This window comes from Nylanderia fulva, unplaced genomic scaffold (genome assembly GCF_048542155.1).
Source record: "Nylanderia fulva isolate GAGA-0341 unplaced genomic scaffold, ASM4854215v1 Scaffold49, whole genome shotgun sequence".
In the NCBI taxonomy this organism is placed as follows: domain Eukaryota; kingdom Metazoa; phylum Arthropoda; class Insecta; order Hymenoptera; family Formicidae; genus Nylanderia; species Nylanderia fulva.
In genome coordinates, this window is record NW_028190576.1 from 710,939 (window position 1) to 738,312 (window position 27,374).

General features: G+C 35.7%; 1 protein-coding gene and 1 long non-coding RNA gene across 5 annotated transcripts in view; one reads left to right on the forward strand and one right to left on the reverse strand.

Moving 5' to 3' along the window:
- Positions 1 to 27,374, reverse strand: part of LOC146721381 (uncharacterized) — a 73,842-nt gene that overhangs the window by 2,646 nt on the left and 43,822 nt on the right. For both annotated transcript variants that reach the window (XR_014925683.1, XR_014925684.1), the window contains exon 2: positions 7,464 to 7,579. This is a non-coding gene — a long non-coding RNA (uncharacterized LOC146721381). The remainder of the gene's footprint in view (positions 1 to 7,463; positions 7,580 to 27,374) is intronic.
- Positions 887 to 26,567, forward strand: LOC114940083 (uncharacterized). 3 transcript variants are annotated; one of them, XM_085486903.1, is made up of 12 exons: positions 890 to 1,211; positions 14,680 to 14,718; positions 16,260 to 16,484; positions 16,991 to 17,079; positions 17,393 to 17,682; positions 21,369 to 21,407; positions 22,107 to 22,151; positions 22,234 to 22,698; positions 23,341 to 23,410; positions 23,969 to 24,184; positions 24,340 to 24,580; positions 24,946 to 26,567. In XM_085486903.1, exons 1-12 carry the CDS (start codon positions 1,137 to 1,139, stop codon positions 25,126 to 25,128), a joined length of 1,977 nt encoding a protein of 658 aa, XP_085343029.1. In that variant the 5' UTR covers positions 890 to 1,136; the 3' UTR covers positions 25,129 to 26,567. The 3 variants fall into 3 exon arrangements, with proteins under 3 accessions (XP_085343030.1, XP_085343029.1, XP_029170412.2); XM_085486904.1 differs by lacking the exon at positions 16,260 to 16,484 and having other exon boundaries at positions 887 to 1,211; XM_029314579.2 differs by lacking the exon at positions 21,369 to 21,407.

Here is a 27,374-nt window from a genome sequence, read left to right on the forward strand (position 1 = left end):
TTTATATTAAAACTATATTAATTGTACACAAAATTTATTTTAAATTATTTGAAATATTGCATTTATTTTGTGTTAAAATATTAACACAATATTTGTATCTTCATTTCACATATCCATATTATGTTAAATTAATACAAAAATTTCTGTGGACCGTTTATGGGACATGTAATATCTGTTAAATTTATAACACAAATTTTTCAACTGTGTATAGTTAAGAAAATTATTTCTTCTTTCTAAAAATACAGCCTGAACGATGCAAATTTTCAATATGGAGCACTAATTACTAAGTTGATGCCGAAGTAGATATTTTCCTTAAATTCTCTTGCAATACTTTCATAGATAATGAAAAAAATTTTACTTAAAATAATGAGAAATTTTCTGCAACATATTATGAATAAACAACAAAAAAAAATGAGGACAGATACATTTATATCCACGTGGGAGAAAAAAATGTTAAATGTTCCTTGACACGATTGTTTAGTTCCAGAATGCGAGCCGTATTTCATTCTAAAAATATCATTTTTACAAATGTACATTTTTCTGGCTGCAGATCCAGACGTCAACTTTCGTATTACAAACAAGACATAAAAACTGATCAATCAAAGAAATAAAATGATTCGTTGCAGAATGGAATTATTAAGTTTCCAACAAAATTCCAAAAAACAATTTCTCTTTCTTTCCTCATACAAAGACATTTTTGAGACATTATATTTGGGATAATCTCCCTATCACGAGAATTGACGACGTTGACGACGTGTTAAGGTCCGAGAGCTTGCAACCTTAACACGAATCTATTTTTTTCGCGGATGCATCACTGTTCTCCCGAAGAGGACCGCAAGAGTGATGCAATATTCTCGCACGAGCAGAGACGAGGTGGGACCATCGAGGAGAGGAGAGTCCGGACGAAGAAGAAGAAGTAGCAGAAGAGGAAGGTGTCGGTAGTCAGGGGAAGCAGAACCTGGCAGAAACATACGAACCTCCATCGCGACCGCATCGTCGTCGCGTATCCTCACCCTCGCACGCGCGCACGAAAATACGACACGTCTGTTGAGAGAGCTCGAGCCTGACTCCTCGACAAACCAGTCAAGAACCCGAAAAACTTCGAGAGTAGACCGGGCGAGCGAACAGCTACAACCATGGTTTACGAGAGCGATTTCTACACGACTCGACGACCCTACTCGCGGCCAGTCGTCTCGTCCTACACCGTCACGGTCAGTATTTTTTCAGAGATTCTGCATTTTTTTTCTTAATTACTATATTTCCTTGCGCCGAAGAAGGGCGGGTTGGAAATATTTTTTTTTTAATTTTTGCTATACGTGATACTAACGTCGAGAAAGAGAGAGAGAGAGAGCCCCGTTTGCAACAGGAAGTGCCCACCCCTTGTACCTTGTAGTAGCCAAAATCAGCATCCCGGGTGATCTCGTTAGATCGCGTCGACGTCTCATTTGATATATCGATCTTTAGAGATTTAACCCGTCTTTGATTGATGTTCAAAATTTTCGATGGTTCTTTGATTTATATTTTGTGAAATAAAACATGCCACGTTTCCTGATCTTCGACAGTATAACGCGAGATTCATATTTAAAATATATATTCTTAGCAGCATATTACGTGAAAGATCGAGGTAAAAGTCGAAAATTGATTCGAGCCAAAACGGGTTAAACAATGATCGATAATTGATTAAATCAATCACTGGATGGGGTCAACGTTTTTATGTGTTCATTAATTAATTAGAAGATTAAATAGTTGAAAAATTCTAACTTAGATTTCTCGAGTTTCTCTTAAAAGAAACTAATTGCATATTGAAAGATAATAAGAACATACAATCGATGTTACAGAACTAAATAATTTTTTAATGATTTCTTATATGTTTTATTCACTGTGTCTCAATGTCAATCTTAGACTATATGTATATAAAATAGCTTTTCGATAATAAAGTGAATTATAAATGTAAGCAAAACTGTCTGCAATGCTCTGTTTATTAATTTTTAATGCCACTATGTCGGCGTGTGTGGCATTGGTAGATTTTTCTATCGTTGATTGTTATTGAATTAAAAAAAAATAACAATACATTTTTAAATTAATATACGGAGAGAATTTTCTTTTAGAATTTACCCTGAAAATCAATAAAAATATTAATATCTACCATAATAAGATAAAACATATGTATTTTTATTATGGTATAAATATTAATCAGAGAAACTCTTATTAAATTCTTCCAATAGCATATATTGTCCCACGATTGCCATGATTTTCAGAGTAAATTCTAGGAGAAAATTCACTCCGTGTAGTTTTACAAATATTTCGAAGAAAAATATCGAGATTTTCAATGAAAAAAAAATTAGAGTAACGTCATATAAATATCGATTTAACTCGCGAATTCTAATTCTTGAGAAGATGAGCAAAATGAGACACACAGAGCAAAGTATGAGCAACGTTGACCCGCATTCGGTCGGTCGCGATTTTGCTGCGGTCGCGACCGACATGTCGTGATCGAGACGAAGCGACGATTGAGAACTTGGCACTTGTTCCGTCGACGAGGTCGATCGACGACAAAGAGCGAGCGACGCGAACCGGAAGCGCCCAGATGATCCGAGCGTTCTCCGTCTCCTCCTCGAGGATTCCCACGAGGATCCTCCTCGTCGCTGCTGTTCGTCGTCGAGCTCGACGCGTCGCGACTCGCCAAAAGAAAATCATCACCGAGACAGATCTCGACTTCCACACTTCACTCCGGCCACTGTGTTTATATATCACTACTACTACTATTTTATACTAGCACTATACTACCAGATTACTGCTACTATTACTACTATTACTACTACCATTACTACTATTACTACTACAGCTATTACTACTGCTCCTGTACTCGAAAAAAAAAAGAAAAAACGTGCACTCGGTGTCCCGGAAATCGGTGAACGATTGAACTTTCCGGATGGGGAGAGTTCCAAGGGTGATAGAGTTCAGAGGCGAAAAAACACAGAGACTCTCACAAAACTATCATATACTATTCTCATATTTTCGCACAGTTTCATGGAACTCGCAAATTCAATCTCGCGAAACACAAATCCTGATTTGATAGAAATCCGATAAATGTTTCTCTGTTTTTTGTTGTGTTTTTTCTAATAATACAAGGCGGATTATGTACAAATAACCGCAGAAAACTCTGCAGAGTCCACGGGATAAATGGATTCGTACAAGAAACCTTTACGGTCTTGTGATTTATCCTTGTAATTTTTTGTTTTCGTGTTTAGTATGACTACTCTTGATAAATTCAAGAGATAGTATATTAGTTCTTGTTCTATAAACGTTGTCATGTCCATGTCCATGACCCTGAAACGATCGGGGAAATTGTGGTGTGCGTGCGACAGGACTCGCCGCACATTGTCTGTGTTAATTGTTTATTGCCGTAACTCGATCCATTATTGTGAAAACCGTTCACGGATTTTGCAAAATCCGCGTAACAATATGTTGCTAATTATCGGTCGATATTTGACCTTTTTTGATTGATGTTATAATGATATATTTCGATGATTATCACGCGAATTCAATGAATTGAATGAGTGATGTTAATTAGATACGACAAACAGGTGCAAGCAGAGAAAGAGAATATTATTATAATATTTTTTAAATATTATGTTTTTATGAAAAAAAAAAATTATTGTAAACCTATTGTTAATTTATTTAGTTTTCTCTGAAAAATTATCGTAACATAAATTCTCTAAATTTGAAAAAATACCATTTAAGAAAGATTCAAAAGCTTTATTTTATTGCTATATTAATATCATTAATTTTACTCGATAGAGATTCGACTCTATCGCTATCTGAGAAACCTCTCTTAAGCATAGTTCGAATCGTCGAGGGACCAGGAATCTGGGTTAACTTTAGGGATTGCTATTGATCACTGGTCCGATGATAAGCAGACAGCGCAAGATTAGTGGCATAGAGTTGACAGGAAAATATTTTTGCAAAGGAAATTATATACCTAAGAATTATGTTCAATTCTTAGCTCATCGAAGCTTAAATCTTTTACATCCGGAAAAGAAGAGGGAGAGCAGACAGTAATTAATAATATAGTCACTATTTGAAATTAGAAAATATTTTTAGTGCATTGATCTGAATGAAAAAAAAAAAAAAAAAAACATTTTATTTATGTAAGAATTTATAAAATAAAGTAGGGTGTCAAATGTGTGTGATTTTAAGAGCGTCACACGAGTCAAAAATAAATGAGTTTCGAAATTAAAGATAACATTACTTCATGCACGAATAATTTGAATAACAGGACATTTTAATTACGAATTATTTTACGTATTTTCGTTCGTCGGATATCGAATGGGATATAAATTTCACGAATTCGAGGAATACGAATTTATCATTGTCGTCATCAATACTGTGGCGTCACAGATATTTTGGCAGCTGAAGCCGAACTTGTTGCGTTTCAAACTGCGGTGCAATTCTTTCTCAGACATAATTTGATAACCTTTAATATATACGTACTCTACCGAGTCCTGCTCACAGGGCTCGACTCGGATCGTCGGCCAAATTTATTTTTTTTTTCTACTGGTGGATTCGAGATTCGCTGGGTCACGCGGTATCTAAGTTTAACACCGCAAAGTCCCGGAAAATGGCTGCAACGCTATGAATAGCTTCCGTTCTGAAATTCCTTGCCCTCCGGCAATTCTATTTATAATGATTTTGGATTTTTCGATATTAAATCCGAATTTTATCCTGCCGTTTTTTCTGGTTCCATGCGTCTCTTTTAGCGCCACGAATTACGCGATACTTCTCAGATTCTCGTTTCGAGGGTTCGAGTTATGGTGTCGGGCTGCCATATAACGATTCGCTTTGCTTATAGTATTGGCACAAAGAGAAGAAAGAGAGAAAGAGAGAGAGAACTGCTCGTGCTTAATACGCGTCTATTTATAAAGATTAGAAACTACGCTTCGCAGAATTAATGAATGTTTCACGCCATCGTCTATAAAGTTAAAAGAAAGTTAACGAGGAAGCACAGTCAACATAACTCATCCAAATTTTACGGATAAATGTTATGGTTTTTAGATTTTTAGATAATAATTTGCATCCTAATGCTGTCTTGTCAAACGCTAATTTGCCGGTTTGACGGCTTGGAATTAGATTATATGATAGTAATAAGTAAAATAACAATATAACACCGTAATTATTCTAAATCGCGATTAGAATTTAATAATATATAATCATATATATGAAATTATATATAATTACATATAATTATAATGCACAGTAATTACAATGATATTAAAGATAATTAATAGCGAGAATATAAACAAATATAAAAAAATTAACAATTTTGAATGAACAATACGCTCATTTATAGAGATCGATCGATTGAAAATCCCTCGATATTAATATGTATACGTACTTATATGTCGATATTTGGATTCGTCTCGAAATGAGGAGCCATTCGGCTATATAGTAACGCGCGCGAAGAACGCGTTCCAGATCGTCGTACGCGATGATTATTAAGATATTTGCCGTCGTGCTACGCGGTCTCGAGGGAAGAGAATCGGTGTTGCGTTACTCTGCCCTAATTTAGACGCACCGACGTGACGGCGCAACGCCGACGCCCACCGTCGAATTTCGTCGACGCGAGAATTCATATATGCGCCCACCAACGCCAACCGACGCGGATATACAGGCGTCGTATCCTATCTTCATGGAACACATGTTGAATATCGAGAAATAATCCGCCTCCGAAATTCCTAATATAAGCTATGTAATCTTAGTTCAGATATGTTTTGACGTCAAGTAGGAAAAACATTGTAATTATGATATATATATATCAAAAATAGTCGTCTATGAAAAATGATAAATGATTTTTAAAAAGAGAATTTTTTTGAAAACACTTTTGAAAATATGTGTATCAAAGCGAGTTTTTTTTTTTTAATAGAAAATCGTACTGTATAAGTATCATTTCTGTAAGTTTCTGTGAAATTTCTCAAAAATTGTAATTCCTTATCTTGATGTGCCTTTCTATTTTTTAGCTTTGCGTTTAGCGCAAGATATATTCATAAATAAGAAAGTTGTGTATAAAGTCGCAGAAGCTTATTTTTAAAATAAGAGACATTTTTCTTTATGTTAGAGAAAATTTCTCTCGAGACTCTTTTGATTTGTTTCAACTTTATATCGATGCACGTCACTATATGATTTCGCAAGTTTACATCGAGATTTAAGAGACGAACGCGCTTCAGTTACATCGCAATAATTTATGACAATGTTTTTATGACGTTAAAAAAAACGAGAGGATGATGAATATTATTTAAAGTTTTTTTTGCGCGAAAAACTAAATTTTTTTACTATCTACTATACTTTAAAAAATCATTGCTTTTATACTTTTTCAATATAAACTTTTCAATAGAAAAAAAAGATAGGATTTCGATATCATATTAGGCTCTGGTAACACAATAAAAAAAATTCTTCAAAAAGATTCAATTCCTCAATATCTTTCAATTATATTGAAATGCTACATACTACTAAAATATATTTTTATATCATATTCTATACAAAAGCAGGGGCAACAATTTTAATTAGATATTTTGGCGTCAGCTGCCGAATTAAATATTTTATCATTTATATCATATATTTTTTGTAAAATTTTTAGACTCAGAAATATAAATATATATCGCACTGAAAATTCAAATTTATAATATAAATTTCTTCATATAAGCAATGTTAAATATGTTGCGTTTTTAGTACTTTATCTTTTATATCGAGATTTTAATTATAAATTATTAGTGTGTCATTGAAATTTAAATAAAATCTGGCAATCTGAATGAAGATATAAACTTGCGTCATCATTTTAATATGCTTGTGACATCACATTACGTTAATGATTGCAAAATAAATATGACAATAATAACCAAGAGCTAATTTTAATAGGAAAGCGCACGATATATTCTGTTGTCTTTATTATCCGCGCATAAACACTGACATTATTCAAGTGGTGGTCAGCATTTGAGAATTTGCGGGGGCGATTATGTGGCCTGACTGTCAAGCTCTTTGGAGTACTATTCACGCTGTTTATTTTTGCACGGAGAAAAGAAATATGCCATTAAGTTTCGTTCAAAAAGTAACAAAATTTTTAAATCCTTTTTCGACACTTTTTCACTAACACTTTCATTGTAGAGAAATAGAGAATTTATAAATAAATCCTTATAAAAAATAGAGGATAGCTTACAATTAGTCAAAAGAAGATGCTATATTAATAATTTTGTTAATGATAATTTTATATCACGACTTTCTCTTATTGCAAAATAATTTTTAAATATCTTCAAGCAAAAATCTTAAATATGATTTTTTTAATGACATTAGTACTGTGTGATTAATTATATTTATTCTGAAAATATATTCGGCCTAATAAGTTTTTCGTCAAATTATTAAATGTTCATTCTGTGAATTATTGTTTATCTCAAATGTTTTCTTTCACTCACCGTGCAAGAACACTTTCGGGCGAATAGTCATCTCTTCTATTTCAGTACTTTGATTCACGTTGCGCCTCCTTTTCGGTACCTCTGAAATCTCTCGAGGCTGCCTCTTATCCCGTGACCTGCAAAAAGAAAATTCGTTTCTGATTGTACGTGGATATAGTCGGTAATACCGAAGAAAAAGCTAAGACGGAATTAACCGTATGATTCTAATCTAAATCCACCGGATGGGACATCGAGGAGAACACGAGCGACGGTCGCGGTTTAACAAAGAGAACAGGCGTGGCAGTAGTGGAAGAGTGGTGTGGAAGCTCAAAGAGATCGGTGAACAATTCTCCTCGAACTTGGAAAATATTATTTTCAAAAAAAAAAAAAAAAAAATCAAGACTGCGCGATCTCAATGGAATCACTCTGTGGATCGAGAGAAACTCGGAGACTCTGAATAACCGGTAATCGCCCCGATTGATGTTTAATGGCTCGAGGACTCGTGATCCTGCCCGGATCGTTTATCGGGCACGAATTTGCAGACGGAATCCGTGAAGCAGGATTACTTCCCGTGGGACAAGGTGCCATTCGTGCCGCGACCGTCGTTGGTCCCGGAACCGTTCACCGTCTGGGGCCGCAAGAAGCAGGATCCGCACAAGGAATTCTATCAGTACGCCACCCTTGCCGGAGAAGGAGGGCGTGGTGCGCGGCAAGGACCCTGCCAAGGCCGATCATCATCGTCAGCTGATCGACGGCGGCGCCGTGTCGAAGGTCGGTCTGGATGCCGCTGCCGAATTGGCCACCCGCGGCCACGTCTTCGAAAAAGGCGTGCTTGCACGACCGTCCAGCAAGGTCAAACATGTCACCACGCCAGCGACCGGTCGCACCAGGATCCTGATGGCTCTCCAGACGCCGTCCTGGTATCGATATTAATATACGAAAAAAAAAACCGAGAGGAGAAGAAAGAGGAAGATATAGAGAGATGACATTGAATCCTCATCTCGAAAAGCAAGATGCAATTGATATTAATATCTCAGAGGCAAAATAATGGGAATAATTGTAACGATGTCTCTCTTCATGTTAATTGCGAATTTCTTCGCATGTAGACTTGCTGTTTTTATTTCATGCTTCGATGTGTCAATAGCGGATTAAATCGTCAATTAGGCTTAATGTCAGTTAATTTTTTTTATAGAAAAATATTTTCAGTGGATTGTTAAATTTTTATTCTCTTAAGAGTTTTTTCGATTAATATTTTATTCTATTAATAATTATATGTATATTATCTCTGAACATAATCAGAAAGGTATCTTTGCGTTCATACATTGATTGTATTATCGAGCTTTCAAGAATTACTAGTGAATCTTTCTCTCTGAATGTATGTAAAAATAATGGAACACATTTTTCATTTGCAGTTCTTGACGTGAATTCACGGCGCGAAAATTCTTGCAGTTTACTCTTTTTCATGGAAGGATTGACGCGCCTGAAAACGCGTAGATTTCAAATATCTCTCGTAATAAATCTGGAAAAAAGCGACGATCTCGAAATTCTCTCTTTCAACAGACTAGTATATAAACGAAATGTGATTGCGATCGCAATATAAAATCACTTGTAGGATTCTGTGCTTTTCGTTTCAGTGCATTCCGTACTGCATACGCATTTCTAGCATCTCGTTTTTGGAATTATTCAACCAAATCTTGATTGATTAATTTTTTTTATTCGCAAACATTGCACGATACGTAGCTCACGCATAGTCCTACATTCACATATGTATAAAACAAAGTCAATAAAGTTATAGTGTCATTTTACAGAGACAAGTTTATCAAACCTGTTTGTCGCAAAACTGTGACCTAGATTAATTAAACGAGGGTTTAATTAATTCCTTCATATTTAGCATAATCACGCGCGGTTATATATCGCAAGTTAATTAAAAACATCTTTTCTTCATCATCTATTATTATAAATTAAATCGAAAAGATAAACATATATGTATAATAATTATTAAACAATGATATATAACGATATGAAAGAATTCGTAATTGCAAAGAAGTCAAGGGATTTCTTATTGTCTACACCCAAGCTTTGACTAAAATCCTTCTAAAAACAATAACTTTAAATGCCTTATATGTGATATTCACTAAATCGTTTAACATTAATTTCCACAGTCGCGTTACAGACTGCGCGATTGATTGATTGTGAGTCATTTTCGGAAAATATCCGTAGAATGGTTTACGAATATAAAAAAAAGGAAGAAAAAAAAAGAAGAATCAATTTTACCACGATATTCTATAAAATAAAAAAAAATCACATTCCTCTCTCTCGAATTTTAATTAAAATCACGATTTACAGTTTGATTGCAACTTAGTCATTTTATTTATCGGCTCTTCGATCCCGTTCGTTGTCAACGGGATTTTGTGTATCGCATGCGAGTCTGGAATGAAATCGTTTTCCGTGCCAAACACGCGATCGTCAGGGAACGAACATATTCGATTAATCGAGCGGCTCCAATTTAATCGTAATTAAATTCAATGAAGCGTGAACACGACGCGATGGAATCCGCCACAAAGTTTCGCGCTCGAAGAAGATTGGAAATGAGACACCGAGTGCACACGTGGCGGGACAGATGTCTGCAACATATATATATATATATATATATATATATATACACATATACATTACGTTACACGTACACATACATATACATAATGTTTTGCCCACGCATTTCTTGGCAAGGGCGCGTATCGTTGCCCAACGCTCGAAGTGTCCTGAATATTTCGGCAGGGAGATATTATTAAAAAATGTATACGTTATATACCGCTCCGCGTTTATAGTTGGCCCGCACGTTGTGTGTCTACAGATAGATCGACATGTTATTAGCGCGAACATGTCGCCGGGATCCATCATACTTTTGCCTTTCTACGAATAACAAGTAAACTGTTCATTGTCATGTATACGACTTCCTTATTCTATCCTGAGTTCGTTAACCCTTTGCCTCGTCATTCGCGATTGCTACATTGACTATTTATCGAGAGCAATGAAATTAATTAATTAATTAAATATATATGTATATATTTAATTAATAAATTCATTTATAAAAATATACGCGATTAAGATATATTTGTATCGCCTCAGAGAGACGAAGATATACGTATCGCGTCTTTAACTTGGGAAAAAATAAATCGTTTATTACATTTTCATAAATATGAATTTGAATTATATATTGTGAAAGTTGAAATTATAAATGGTAAAAATCCGTACAGCTGACGCGAAATAATGAGTACCGCGCGAGAGATGACACAGCGAAGGGTTAATCGCTCTCATGAAAATTCATGAAAACGGATTTCAGCGTCGTCTGGATCTCTTCAGACTTTTTCCTTATCTGGCCACGAGCCCAGCCGGCCATCTGGACACGGTATTATCAGTCGTACTTCCTCCAAGAGCAACGGCTTCGCGAATTTCTCTCTTAGAATAAACGAACGAGTACGTCACTCGCCGCGCCGCGGATTAATTATCCGCAAGTAGTTATGGATAACGTCAAGCCAGACGACGCAGCGATGCACCTGTTCTTCCATCTTCCACGCCCCTCTTTCTCCTTTCGGCCGAAGATCAGAGCCAGATAATATTTTGGGATCACGAGCATTTCGTCATGAAGCACGTGAAAAAGAAGAAAAAAAAAAAAAGAAAAATTTTATAGCAAAATTGTACGCCCGAAAAGAATATGCAGTGTTCTACATAAATATAATTTAATGAACATTTATATATTTTTGAATTAATAATTTATTGATTCTATAGATTCTTGAATTAATTTAAAGTCGATTTTCACTTGGCAACTTTACATTTTTAATATGAAATATCTTTGAAAGTTTTACTCTATTTGAAATTTAATTCTCGAAGAGAGAGGGTTCTCTACATTTTTGTGTGTAACTTAAATGTTATCCATGCCTCGATATTTCCAATCTGTTCTCCGACCGAATAAATGATATCTCTAATATGATCAGGATCTTTAAATTTCACAACCCATCTCCCGATCCGAAATTCCATTAGCGGCTCGCGGATGGAAAAGCATGAGAGTCATCCTGAGATGAATAATGCCTGGCATACACACATGTTACTTTTATACAATATCCACTCTACAAGATTCGAAGGAACGAAAAAAGTCTGAAGAAACGTTTCCAATTTTTTCCACCGATAATCTCTCTTGGCTAGGTTGACATATCAGTGATTCACGTGTTAACAAATAGACTTATGTTACTCTACTTTTATACAATATCCACTCTACAAGATTCGAAGAAACGAAAAAAGTCTGAAGAAACGTTTCCAATGTTTTACATATATTTCCAATTTTTTCCACCGATAATCTCTCTTGGCTAGGTTGACATATCAGTGATTCACGTGTTAACAAATAGACTTATGTTACTCTGCACTTTCGTGGGTTGGATCGCGTATATAATAAATACCGCAGTAAATCGTAAGTCGGGTGTAAAGCGAATCGAACCGAGACTCGTCGACGGAGACGCCGCGCCGTTTTCCAGAGGCGAGCCTGTTCTCCTCCATTGTCGTTGACCTTGATCTAACCCCGAATCCGTAGACGCCTCGCCACTACGTGGTCCGCGACTATCCGGACGCTGGGGTGAGGTCGGCCCAAGAGCAGTACAGCTATTCGTACACCAACACCAGCTCGAGCAGCGGGTCCAGCTCGGATCCGTACAGCAGCCGTCCGCAGAGGAGCAGCTACACCCAGGAGAGCGTCGTCAAGAGAGAGAGCGGCCCGTACGGCTCGTACTCGACCGAGAGATCGACCAGAACATCGTCCGGCGGCGGCCCCGGGAGCTACCGTTCCTCCTACGAGTCTACCGCTTCCGGTCGTCTGCCTGGCGGCACCAGCTACCGCCATTACTCCTATCGGGTCTAAATTTTGCCTCTCTCCCGCCGATCGCATTCCCATCTCCATCGATCCCGACGACTATTCGAGATTCATATTTTTTCGATGATATCAAAACATTGTGTCGAAGATAATTTGGATGGGAAACTTCACGAATCAAATTTTGAGCGATGTCGCTTTTGAATGTCTATTGGTGATTCGTACTTAAAAAGGCGTCTAGAAAGACGAGACATAATTATGTTTTTTGGTATCGATAAAAATGGCTGGTGCGAGAAACACGAGTCGAAAATCGAGAACGCTGGACCAGATCTTTGGCGACAGAGATTTTCTTTCGACGAAGATTAAAGTTAGATCTTACGAGTCGTCGACGGAGATTCTTTCGGAAAGAATTGTCAAGTTAGATCCAGTGACAGCAATGATAAAAATACATGAAAAATATATTGGATTACTCATAGCGAGATCACTTATTAATTTAAATTTATTTGTTATATAAAAAATAAAAACCTTCATAATTGGAGAGTCGGAAAGTTGAAAATGGATATTTTAGTCGTCGGTATCGATGAAATTGGAATAGCGTCATTCTGTCGCTCGCCGATTTAGGACTCCCTTTTGTCCTCGCGCCAATTTTATATGCTTGATTTTCTTAAAAAAGTATTTGGAAAAAGAGAAATTTTTCGCGATTTAAATATGCATCAATGGATCGGCAGGAAAACGATCCTGATATTTTTAAACTGTTATTACTCGAATTATCTCTATTACCGTAGCCGGTGATAGATTACGCAACTGCATTTAGAGATATACTAAAAGCTAGTCGCGCTAATATCGAGAGCAATAAGCTGTTTTATCGTGTTGGCATTTTGATCGAATTTATTATCAGTTCGTGATAATTGGTGTAAGCTATACATCGTTGCAGGTGATTTTCGATTTATTCACAAAGAGATATATATATATTATAATTTAATAAATTTTTAAATTTTGAACAAGTTCTTTAGAACTTTTTGCGCTTTATGTAGCGCAAAAATTGTAAACAATTACAGCAATAAATTGTATGAAATATATAGCATTGGAAAAATTTTTATCAATTATATATATATCGATATGGTAAAGATATTTTTTGTCGATACTTAATCGCAACTCACCTGCAAGAATTCAAAATCTCGCGGATTGTGCAACTGTTTGTGTTTAATTATTTATTCCCTAATGCCTTTTCCTAATTTGCAGATTTTCCTTTTTTCCCTCAGGAATGTTTTAAATTTTCGTATAGCCGAGTGAACGTTTTTCATGAATCATATATTCAGTTTAATGAGTGTTGATCGGGAAGTTTGTGCCATCCCGGTGTTTCTACGAGGATATGTAATTTCTCGTCTTACGATATATCTATTATTCTATTGCAAGGCAATCCATAATTTCGGGAAATGAAAACAAATTCTGATTAATACAATGCAAATAAGGAAATATTTTTTTATATATTAGACAGATTGCTTATTATTCAAATAAATACTATTTAGATGCAATGAAAGAAGATTATAATATACGAAATAATAATGCAATATAAGAGAAATAATAAATGTTATTCATCATTTTTTTAAAAGTTTATCGCGTCGTCTCGTTACATTTCATAATGATTTGAATTTAAATTAAAATTAAAATTCATCAAAATATTCCAAGTGTAAACTCTTGAGTCATATTGGCAATAATTTAAATTCCTGCTATTGTTTTGTCTCCTGAAATTATGATTACCGTATACATCATCGCAGAACACATTACGAAGAGTTGCTTTCTATGTAGCTGTTTTTTCTTCTCGCGAGATGAAGCGAGCTCTACTAATCGTGACTAACAAAGGCGCACTATATCATCATCAATATTGTCATCGTCATCCTCGTCATCGTTCGTCGTCATCTCGATAGACACACAACGCGACAATTGGCCAAAAAAATCGGTATTTTAAACATCACGAAAGAAAAAAAAACCTCTTCGCGATATACGAGATCTTCTGCGCCCTTTTCTCACTTTTTCTTCCTCCGACGACCCTTTCTTTTCGTTCCTTCCGATCAACCCTCTCGAGACGTCACGAAAGAGCGTTTAAGCAAACACGAGGCGAACGAAATAGCGAAGAAAAAAACGGGACGAAGAAGAAAAGGAGCGATACACGCACACGCAACCTGAGCCACTAACCGAGTGTTGTTCTTCTTCTTTCTATTTATTCTGCCTCTCACATGTGACTACTCCTCGCTGTCATCGACATCGCCGCCGCCGCCGTCGATGCCTTCATCGTTGGACTCTTCGACGGATCAAACAAAATAAATAAAAAAATTGATTGAAACACATCGATACTCCTGCGAACGCACGACCGTGCAGTATCGACCCATCATCATACCGCTCTCCAGTATCGTTCAGGTAGGTATCTACTCTCGACTGTTGCTGACAAATTATGATTGAAGTGCACTCTTCGCGAACGATCGACTGCTTTCATCATTAAGAACGCAACAGATGCGATTGTCGATTCTGATTTTCTCTTAATTTTTTTTATCGGATGCGAACGAATGCACATGGCCGTGCATCAAATTAATTTCTATTATTATTTTTGATTGGAGAAGCAAACAAGTATCTCGTCTTTATTTGGGAGTTAATCTGGCTACGATTTTGCGAATCTATAGTGGTTACAATCTAATTAAATTTGAAGACATCTTGTTAAAAGTTTTATTCGAGCACGCAGAAATTTTTAAAGATTCTTTCTAAGTTTCAGGACCACTGAATTATAAATAGAGTTAATCATAATTTATTCGTCGGAATCGACTAGCATCTTTTCATATGTGTTTATAATTAGATCGACCTTTTTCGAATTATTGTAGAAATGTACTTAACAATTAATGAAGTCGATTAATATGTAAAAAATTATAAATTTTTTAAAGATTTAATAAAGTTTCCTTTCAGTTTATTTATATTGTCAAATATCTAAAATTCATTGAATTAATTTGAAAATTTTTTGAATTAAAGAAAATGTTGATCAATCGTTCGATTTGCTTATTTTCGATAACAATACTTAACACCTCGTTTAAATCTGTGATATATAAAAGCACATATATTATTATAATCTTTATGTATAATATATTGAGTATTATCGCTTTAACAGCAACAGGAAGTTACGCAAAACTTGCCAGTAATTTATGGAAAGATTCTTGAAATAGACGTAACGACGCTTTGCCGCTCTGACATCGTCTCGCGCTAATTAATTACTGATTTCGAAGTTTGCTAATCCTAAAGCGTTACTTCATCGCAGTAATATTCATCTTCACGGTGTCACACGTAATTCAAGGTAATGTAACACATCGATTAATCGTCGCTGCCACGTTCTTCATTGACACACCGAGCTTAACGCCATACTCAACATCCGCTAATACAATTAAGTATTGAAGCCTTTTGTGTACCTCTTTGCTCAATCATGTGGTCTGTCGCTGCTCATAGCTGGAGATGTTCATCGAACGATAAGCTTTGCTATTGTCAATCTTTTGGTGACGATTTTTGTCTCAATATTAAACAAATATTTCATAAATATTAATCAAATATTTAGTTCTTTATTATTTAGAAATTTTAATAATTATAAAGTCATTTTAATAATAAACTCTATTTTTTCCTAATAATTTATCTTTAGTAAAAACTTGTCCCGACTGTTCCATTTTAAATAAGCAAAATATTTCAGCAAACCATACCTCAAATTAAATTCTCTTCCCGCAATTATTATATACAACCAATATAATTTAAAAAATGGCTGAAAGCACGAACATTATTTAACTTCCGCATATCTTTGACGAAACTCTGCAAATTTGCATGTACATTAATCGTCACCAAAGGCGTTGATCGCCTGGTATCTTGGGCTTGTCGAGCAATTCGCTTCGCTGCCGAGCAATTAGTAAAAACGTGACGTTCGTTGCCTCCAGTTGAGGAGCGTTCCTCACTTGCCATATGTGGCACACAAGAGGCTCGTCACCATAGTCCATTCACCGGTCCATCACCTGTACTACGCCGGCGCTATGGTACCGATAAGGGTGCGGGCGCGCGTGCGACCTAGCGTCCTTTCAGCCGAGCTCAACAGGATACGCGATCTGCCAAGACCGTCCACTAAATCCTACATCGAGGAGTACCTAAATTCCCGAGACAACATCGTAAGTTTGACACAAGATTTAGCCTAATCTCATTTGTTTCTCCTAACTTCTCTCTCTCTCATTCTCTCCATTTCTGATCTGAACTAGCCTGGCATCATGATCATAAGAATACGTGATAAGACGTCGTCATCATTCATGAATAAATCGTGCTTATCAAATATCAGCATCGTCATTTCTCATCAACGTCTGTCTATGTCGGACACCACAAGCGGAATCGCATCGTTGCAATGATCCAAGTGATCGTCTATCTTTAATGACAGATAAATTCCTACGGGATATAGAGCAAGGACTTGGATAAACATTTTTTACTTGTACATTTACGTATCTCCCTGTTCAATGTAAAATTAAATACTAAATTTAGGAGATATATAATAAAAATGATAGTTTTTATCTTCGATTTTTAAAAATAAAAATTATATTCTCGTCGTAAATTCATTATGTTGAATGCATGCAAAATATCGAGCGGTTCGTTCATATAGTAAAATATCACATATGTCTTTTCACAGTTGTTTGATGACGAGGCGAGGGAAATTCGCGCGAGAGTGGATTCCCTTCTTCGACGGGTCCATGTGTTTGTGCCAAGGGCGGTATCAAGGTATCCGACGAAAAAAGAACGATGTGCATTTAATTAAATGACTAAATTAATCAAAATCTTTGGATTAATAATTCAATCGTCAAATTTCACACGTCTAACTTTGTGTCCTAATAATACAAAAATATATCAATAATAATATAAATTATTCCATATATATATTCTAAAAAATATATCCTTTTTCTCTGCTTACTACATTTGTTGTACCGATCTGTTTTAGAATATATATTAACTTTTCTAGGGATTTCCACTTTCGAGTCGTGAAATAGAGCGTTCGCCGCCGAGAAAATCAACGATCTCTTCTTCTATTTTCCAGCGATTTTGCCGAGGAGATCGTCCCAGAACGTATGCGCAGCCACGACTATGTTCGCCGATTGCTCACCGGTCGCAACAACGCGAAGAAGGAAGTCGAACACCTGAGCTGGTACGAGGTGCCTGACCGGGGCGCCTTCGGCACCCTGGCATGCGTCAAGTACGTCGCTGGCAAGCCACAGTCCGTCAGGAAGCCGTACGTCAAGGTCGCGGACTTAAGACCGTCCGACATTCGCAACGACGTCAACTTCCTCAGCTACTACAGCAAGAATCGTCAGGCGGCTGCGACTGCCTGTGAGTAATTCGTCATGACGAGTGACAGTGAACGACGACGAGTGACGACGAAGATACGGACCATACTGTGAACTTCGCTTTGGCTTTGAAGAGGCTTCTCCTCAAGGTCAAAACGTCGTTCGAGAACGGTTCCGTCTTGACGAGACATTACACGATGTAAAGGACGTAGTTAGATGCACGAGACTAACGAGAAAGTGGCGTAGAATTTTTTTAAAATCGAAGAGAGAAATCTCTCTCATATGATAATCTTGTGTTTTCGATTATAGTATTGATCTAGAATTAAATTCACATGTTTTTATGAAAGATGAATGGTATCGAGAAGATTAGTTTTTATCAAAATGTATGTCACGTCTAGAAAAATTTGTGGAAAAATAGCTACGCTACAATCTCGAAGCTCGCGAAAAAACACGATTTTTTCGAATAGATTTGGGAAAATAAAAAACGGCCCCACGACGCCGTTGTGTGCAACTCTCTTTTTGTCTAATTTTTTTTCGTTCCACCGCCCCCGCCCTCTCGTTTCTATACTTTTTTTATCCCTCTTTTTGGATTGGCTGACACCTTTGGTTTCACACTTGTCTGAGAATTTTTTGTTTGTGCTGACGAGCACGTGTGTTCTGGTATTTTTGCTGTTTTTCTTGTTAGTCACGCAATAGTTGATTTTTCCTTATTTTTTTCTTTTTGTACGTCTTTTTTGTCGTGGCTGCATTACTGTTCGATAGTATTGTGTCTAATTGTACAACAACGCAATCGTATACAACACCTACTCTTCCCACCGTACCTCGCATCCGTTTTTGTAACTGTCCTGTAATATGTATATTCGATATCGATCGCGACAGCGCGTTTTTATTATTATTATTATTTTCTAAAAAGAACATGCAATTGAATCGATCTTCACGGAAAGGGCGTGTGAATTAGTGAAACGTTCATTTTTATTTTATTATTGGGAGGTTTTAAATATAAATTACATTAATTTTATAAATGGAAAATAAAACAAATGGCGTATTTTCAAATTTAATGAAAATAATTTTATCGAGAAAATATATAATTTATTTTTCCATAAAAAGATCAAATTATGTTTTTTTCCGGAATGATTGATTCAATCATCGCTTATACGATCCATCGATTCGGCGACGGTTTACAATTTTTTGCGAACCAACAGACGTATCGCTTATTTTTGTTGCGATATCGGGCAATCGAAAGCACAGCGCAAAACAACACAGTAACAAAAAGACAAACCAAGAGCCAAAAAAAAAAAAAAAAAAAATCAAAAGAAACAAAGGAACGAGAGAGAGCAAGATATTTACACGAAGGGGACTCCAGGCGGAATCAGGCGACTGGGATCGCGCGCCAAAAAGCACAGAATTTTGTGACGCTCGCGAATAAAAGAGCAAATGACAAATTGGGAAGCAGTGCGGCTTTTTTGAACGTTTCAGGCAAAGGTTGGAGAGAGAAGGTGCCGGAGCTGTATGAGAAGTCAAGTAAAAAGAGCGAAGCCGAGGGAGAGGCCGTAACCGAAGAGTGACTTCGTCATCGTACGAACTGTGGCCGATACCATCTACTTTTGCGTTCCGGAAGTGGCGCGTCCATACGTGGAAGGATAGAACGATAGGCGTTATGGGACATGCGAAAGCCAGGACTACGAACCGGAAAAGCGACTTCGTTATTTTTCTTTTTTTTTTTAATGAGAGTTCTTTAATTAATTGTAAATAGACCTCGCATCGGAGTCTGAATTATTAGAGTATGTAAAAGATGGAAGTTGTAAACAGTATGGTGCTCGATGAAGAAATCATGATTCTATCATTCTAAATTGAGATCAAAGAAAAGAGATGTAAAAGAATAACGATAAAAAGAATAATCAAATTTTGTTTCGCAACAAAACTAAAATGTACAGATACAAATATAATTTCGTGTCTATGTGAGAGAAATTGGATTAAATTGTATAAACTTTTATTTTTCAAATAAAATTTTATTCTGGAATATGATTATTGCAGAAACTATATAAATATATCAATTTAGAATAATTTTATTCAATTTTAATATCAATCAATGTTGTAATGTCATTTTTTATTTTCATCACTGAAATTGACAGGAAAAGTTTGCAGAGAGTTTAGTTTTCAAATATTATTTATTATTTCAGCTTTTTTTATATTTTTATCTTCGGTTCGTAAGCCTGGCAAAATCTTTAAACGGAATTATTTTACCGTGCACATTTGCTGGGATAATCATGATCGAAAAAATCTAATATCCGTCTTCGTTCTTTTTTATTTTTACTTTCTTCTATTCTGGTCATGCGCTCGTCGACCGCTTCATTAAACTTCAATGTGCCGTTATTCGCAATAATCATAGAACGTGCTGTATTTTCTGAGCATCCTTCATTCGATTTTTATTCGATGGACTTTAATGAAATTGCGACGAGCGGATAAAATCATCGTGACTATCGAAACGCACATAGCGATGCGATCTACGAGGTGAAACAAACACGAGAAATAGAATACGAAAATACGACGTGCGAGAGACAAAAAAGAGGAATTGGATTAAATTGGTAACAACAGAAAAAGGCGAAACTCGCACGTATTTAATGATAAAAAAGAAAGACGGAAGTAAAAATGTTGACACTAATTCAATGTTGCTCGAATTGCATTGTGATGTCCATCACTGTTTCAATTTTATAACTTCTATTTCGTATTTGCGAGGTAACGAAAAAGATACGAATAAAATAATAGTGTCTGCTAAAGAAGCGGAAGTTCCCAAATCAATTACTTTACTTTGCAAAGTAATGGAAATAGTAGCCGAGCTGCGTAGCGAGTGAATGTATACTGTTTTCGAGGTAAGCTTCTTCGTGTGCTTCGTAGTTTAACCAACAACATCGTTTTGCCTCTGAAATCCACTTATTTGTGGAATTCGATTAAAAATAATTGAAAAGACATTTTTTTATCGAATAAAATTGCTTTGATATTTTTAAAGTTTCCTTAAAAAAAAAAAGATATACATATTTAAATATATAAAAGAGTTCTATATAATATATTTCTTTGAATATAAATTTCAATAGAAACTATTTAAAAATTCAAAGAGTTAAAAAATTAAAATATAAAAGATTAATATAATTTAATAGTAAAAAATATATTCGTTTCTCTAAGCATTTGATTTCAGAGACAGAAATCTGGCAAAGTCTATCGCTAGTATATCGAGTGTGATCTTTAATCGCACGTCACGTTAATTCGGACCGTGACGATCAATGACAATCATTTTCATAAGAAAAAAACGAGTAATTTCGTTAATCATCGATTTCATCGACATTAAAATATCGACATGCGCGGTAATTCCGCGTCATCGAAAATAAGCTTGATGATTCATCCTTAGAATGTTTCCATCTCGATAATAACTAATTATTGTAATTTATTCGTCGCATATATATGTGCACATACATTATATTGTCATATGTGTACATAAAAGTGCATATGTATTTTTATTCCACGTGATCTGTAATTGACTAACGTGTGCATGTTTCATCACTTCATTTTCATATCAATGCTACATGTATAATAATCATAGTAATCGTTTCCTATAATGTCGTATAATATATAGTTTTCTGCGAAGCCTCTCTGTCGCTTTGTTGAATTTACTTAACACAATCCGAAATAATCCTTGGTCATTAATCGATTCTTTACGTTTCATGTACCCTACAGCCCCCCGTCAACCAATGACAGAACGAGAGATGCGAAAGGGTCAGTAGGCAAACACGAAGTAATCCTTCTTACGAATAATAAAAAAATATAGTACAGTAGAACTTGGATTACAGACAATCGCGATTGTGGGGACGTTTTGAAATCAAAACGAAATAGACTTTATATATAATTATCATTGAAAAATAAAACAATCTAAGATATAATCAATATTTTCAGAATTTTACAATTCTATACTTTCATATTTTACTTGTCAAAATTGTATGCAAAAAATTTCAACATAACTTATTACATTTATTTATCATGAAAAATACAGATTATTAATTTTGGGTGACAAAATTATTTAATATTTGAATATAAATATGCTTGTAAGGTGTACATACATAACATTAGATTGTCATATGTGTAGATAAAAGTGCATATGTATTTTTATTCTATGTGATCTGTAACTGACTAACGTGTGCATGTTTCATCATTTCATTCGCATCCTGTAAATATATATAATATATTATAAAAAATATTATACATCAAAATTTCTAATTAATTCAAAGAACTTTATGACACAATTTAGTTAAGAAAATTAAATTTCCTTCTAATTCAAACAAGATTCAAATTGCAATCATTATCTTTGTATTTGTTTCGTCATTCAATTTTTTCGTCATCATCAGTTTGATTGACGTTCTACTGTGCCCTTTTCACTTTAAGTTTCCCCCATGTCTCACGTCTTCACACAATTTTTAGCACGCGCGTTATGCATCGAACCGAAGGCCCAGGAGCAGAAAATAAGTAAGTCTCCGCGAAAAGTCGCAAAATTCATATCAATATTTCGTGTCATCCCTCGTTCACGTTCAACCTGTACACATCGTAGCTTCTGCTCCGGAACCGGTAGCAGAGAAGAAATCAAAACCGAAATCAGAGCCGAAGAAGGAACCGGAACCGACACGCGAACCAGAACCAGAGCCGATAAAAGAACCCGAGCCCGTACCTGAACCCGCAAAAGAATCGGAATCAGTGGCGGAACCAGTCGTTGAACCTGCGAAACCGTCGAAACCGGTGAAAGGGTCGAAATCTGCGAAACCGACGAAATCCGCGAAAGCAGCCGAGCCTAAACCAGAACCGATAAAAGAACCAGAGCCCGAGCCTGTACAGGAGCCAGTAAAAGAACCAGAGCCAGTAAAAGAACCGGAGCCAGTAAAAGAACCGGAGCCAGTAAAAGACCCAGAGCCTGTTCCAGAACCAGAACCAGCTGCGAAACCCGAAGCGGAAACGGAAGCACCGGCGGAATCAACGGAGGCTGTAAGTGACGAAACGAAGAAGGAAGAACTCGATGAGGGTACGTTGATATTTATCAACTGGATCGGAAATATTTTATTTCGATGATCGGAAACGAGCTTGTCACGCGAATTGCGGATATTTATTAGGGTAGGAAAAGATCAAGCGTTCACAGCATCTTTTCATATCGACTGCACGTGGATGAATGTCTTTATTTTACATAGTCCAGAGTTTCAATGTTCGTTCTTGTGATAAATGTCTTCCCTATAAAAATACAATGTCGATATAGTCTTGTGGAATATTATGTATGTCACAGTCTTCCTCGAAATTATACAAACATAAAGTGTTCGACAGATTTAGTCGTGCATAAATAATCGCATTCATAATTCATTTTAAATTTAAATATAAATTGAGTTCAATTTCGAAATTGAGCTTCGATTCAAATAAAAATTATAATTTTCTCTCATTTTAATTCATTTAATAGTATTCAAAATTTATCATCAACAAATAATTATGAAAACAACTATTATATTTTTAATTTTAAGGAATAAATATATTTAAATTGACAAGTATAAGATGAATATGTGTATGAAATTCTGATAAATTCACTTAAAATAATAAAATATATGCATTTACAACATTGTATACTTTTGTAAAATTTTTTCTTGTCCATCGAGATTCTAATTAAACCATCCTGTTGCAGTGAAAAAGCAGAAAGAAGATGCCATAAAGAGGGCCGAGGAATACCTTGCTAAAGCAGCTCGGGAAGCTCAGTAAGTTAATTTTATTTAAGAGTAATATATATCAATTGAGTACATCGCGAATGAGCCAATCGTGTAAATTAATCACCAGTATTTGCGGATAACATTTAGCATTGAACTCAGCCAAATAACCCGCTAAGTATATCTGTGACAATCGAAGTGCCAAATTCCTGACCTTCGCCCACAGTTCGTAGGACACGAATCGATTCGAAATAATTCAATATTATAAATTAATTATTAAATAATGGAAAAATAATTTACGCTTATTATATGACTTATTCGTCATAGAATAATAAAAATTATCATATATTAATATTATTATTATTATTATATTAAATGATCACATGAATGAATAAATTAAATTAGTTTGATATCAAATTAAACGTAAAAGTATAAAAATCTTTTTTTATTAATTTTTGTGTATATGTGAATATAGTGTGGATTTTTTTGTAAGTAATTTTATTTATAGATTGTAGAGATTAAATTTTATTTATATTCAATCTCGACATATGCCTTATATTACATTCGTTTTATGAACTGGAAATAACTTGAAATAACTTCATTTTGAAGAACGGAAGAGGAGAGGCGGAAAGCTGCGGAGGAAGAACGCGTGCAACTCGAAATGGAAGAGAAGAAAGCGTGGGAGGCCCTGCAGCTTGCACAAGAACGGAAAGCCGAGCTTGGCGAGATATTGGAGACTGAACGACAGGAAGTTGAAAGGAAGGCGGAAGAGGCGAAGTTACAAGCGGAACACGAGGAAACGGAAAGAATAGAGGAGAATGAGAGGTATGTTGAGTTATTTGAGAAAAGCTCCCATAAGCGACCAAACTGGATTAAATAAATAAATTGTACCTAGTTTTATATTTAATTAATCAATATTTGTATTATCACGTTTACATATCCGATGGTGTCTAATTCGCTCCATCGATTTCTATTGACAGATTAATCAACCAGGAAAAGCTGACGGCTCTGATACAAGAGCAAGAACGATTGATAATCGAAGAACATCTCGAAGATATTCAGAAGCAGAAACAGGAGCAGGAAGAGACGGACGTCGCGCAGCTTCCAGCTAGCGAGCTTAATGATATCAGCTGCGCCGAAGATCCGGTGGATCCTGTCGAGGTAACCGATCAGGAAAGAGAGGAGAAACCCTGCGATGTTACCACAGATGACGAAACACGGGTAAGTAATTACGGATAAAGGCTAAAGATCTATAATTTTCTTTAAATATCGCCGATTTTTGCATCATCGATACAGAAAATTTTAAGTCGTCAATTTTAATAATATTCAGATATATTTATATATTTGTAGACATTTTTAAGATTAGATAATTTTAAGCTCTTATACTTTTCGGAAATATTTATTTTTAAATAAAAATATATTTATTAACTTTCTTTGTATAATTAATAAATATATTAATAAATATACGTCGGAGAAGGAAAGGAAGTGAATTTCCGTCCGCAAAGAAGAGAATTCGAATTTATTCGAGAACCGATAGTTGAAGAGAATCGCGAAACGAGTTAAATCGCAAGGAATCCACCTTTCAGATTGAAGAGGAGAACGTTCCCGAAGAAGAGCACTTGGAGGTAACCGAAAGTCCGTTCGTCGAAGAGCCGGAAGGGGCTGAAAGCAAGTCGCAAACGGGACCGTTGGCGATCGAAGATGAACTGCAGATCGAGGAGGTTACTTCCGGCGGCGAGGAATTCGAATGGGGTGATCAGGACGCGTAATTGGAGTCCGGCCGGTTCGGACCGATTCGTCGATGGACCACATTTCTTTATTGTCATCATTAAACGCTAGGATTTAACGCGCCTTTGTCTATCATTTCAGCGAGTACACGTATATCATTGAAGCATCATCATGTACATGTGCGATCGACGACATGATGAAGAAATCTGAATTAAATTTTTTGTAACATCTAAATCTGATCTCTTTTTATTTTTCTTTTTTCATTAAGTTCATATCTCATGTTCCATTAATATGCACACTTTGTCGTGAATTTCATTTCGCGTGATGTGACGTTAATCGAATTAAAATACAATTCGCATGGATCGATATGAGAGTCTAAAACTGTAGGATTTCTAATGACTATTTTCAACTAATTTCAGAAGGACCGATTGGAAACTTGTTTATGGTCTCACGTCATCTGCGCGTATTTATTTCATTACTGATCGTATATCTTCCACATTATCTCGTATCAGAGAACGGCAACCCGTAGATCGAGTCTGTCACGAGTATCGATTTCCGTTGGTTTGCCGACCAACCAGGTGGTAGGGCGAGGATGATTCGTTTATAATCTCGGATAGTAATCGAATAGAAATATCGCGACAAATTTTAGCCGTTCATTCGCGCAGTCGAGCTGGCTTCGTCGTCGTCTATTTTTATAATAACAGCTTTGAGTTTCAGCCATGAAATTGATTTGACTGCGATTGTCTGAACAATCGATTTGGAAGGACGAGGATTCCGGAAATAATCGAGCGAGCACGTTGATAATAATTAACGACTCGTGACTCTTCGTTGTTCATAAATAGCAAAGCCCACTTTATCTCTAGTGTATTATATTTATTATAAAAATATTTAATATGAAGGAATGATAATAATGTCACGATAAAATTAATGGTAAAATTCCATATTGAATAATCAATATGGAATTCGCCCTGAATTAACATACGCAGCTGGAGAAGTTCATCTTTTGCGCGAAGAGAATTGTGAAGAAAAAATTGCGGAGCACGGAATAAAATGGTTATGCGAGGCCAATTTTTTAATTAGTTAAATTAGACATAAATTAATATTTCATAAGATTTCCATGCCACTGACACAAGAATACAAAACTGATGGATACAGATACATTTTCAATACAGTAAGCAAAATATACCTTTTATTCCGAAAAACTCTTTGCTGTTTTCTGTCGTGAAAGAATCTAACTTAGGATTATACGTACCTAATTAAAATTGCACAATCTACTAGAAATAATCGACACCGTTGTGTGCTGTGTATATCAAAAGAATAAAACACTTGAATAAGAACTTAATAAGTAATGACTTTATCAATATTTAATTTATGTTGCTATATTTAATGCGCACTAGTAAATACAACGTAGCACGCAATGTATAATCACGCAATGCCTATTTTCTTTACGATTAAAGACAATAAAGATTGTAAACGTTAATGTTTAGCAATTGATTTTACCTCGTGTAATACAATAATCACAATTAATAAAACATTAATATAAAATTATTATAACGAATACACACAAAACAATACAGAAATATCACTTATCATTTTTAATAATTTTAGTAATTATCATAAATATATCATCAACATTTTCAATTTAATAAAAAATAAACAGAAAGAATCGTGTGCAAGTGTCAATTTAAAACACTATAGCATTGTGTAATCATGCGAGGAAGGAAATTTGAGGAAATAAATTTTAAAGAAACTTTAAAATTCTTTGAAGCAAACAAGAGAATCTCATTTCCGAGTTTACGTGGATTCATCCGAGTCAACGGTTTCCCTTTGGGAAATCTGGCAATCGTTCGCCCGCCAAATAATCGACTCGGGGCGAGAAAACGACGTGTTCGGAAGTAGTAAATCGCGGCTGCTCGTAAACTTATCATCGTCGTCTCGCTCGTGTCAAGTGCCTGGAATTTTCGCGAATGTTTTTCGCATCGCGTGTATAAACACGCCGGGGGAGCATTTTGGTCTCCGATATATCGGCCGAAGTGGGCCAAACCGCGTTTGGCTCAAAGGGAGACATGACTCGACATGGCTTCGAGGCAAAAACGAGGTTAAATATGTGTGCCAACATACCCAGCCGAGAAACACCGAGAGTAACACGACTGTAAATGTATGCACGTCATGCATGTCTACTGTCATTGCACGGAGCTACAGTGGTAATATTACGGTTCTTACGTTAACTGTCACTGAATCTGTGTACGTATATGTGCGCATGTATATACAGGGTGTCCCAGACCTA

Coding starts and splice junctions, on each gene's coding strand:
- LOC114940083 (XM_085486903.1), top strand. CDS start 1,137: ATGGTTTACGAGAGCGATTTCTACACGACTCGACGACCCTACTCGCGG. Junction 21,408..22,106: donor AGAACGAGAGATGCGAAAGG/GTCAGTAGGCAA, acceptor CACAATTTTTAG/CACGCGCGTTATGCATCGAA. Junction 24,185..24,339: donor AGAATAGAGGAGAATGAGAG/GTATGTTGAGTT, acceptor TTCTATTGACAG/ATTAATCAACCAGGAAAAGC.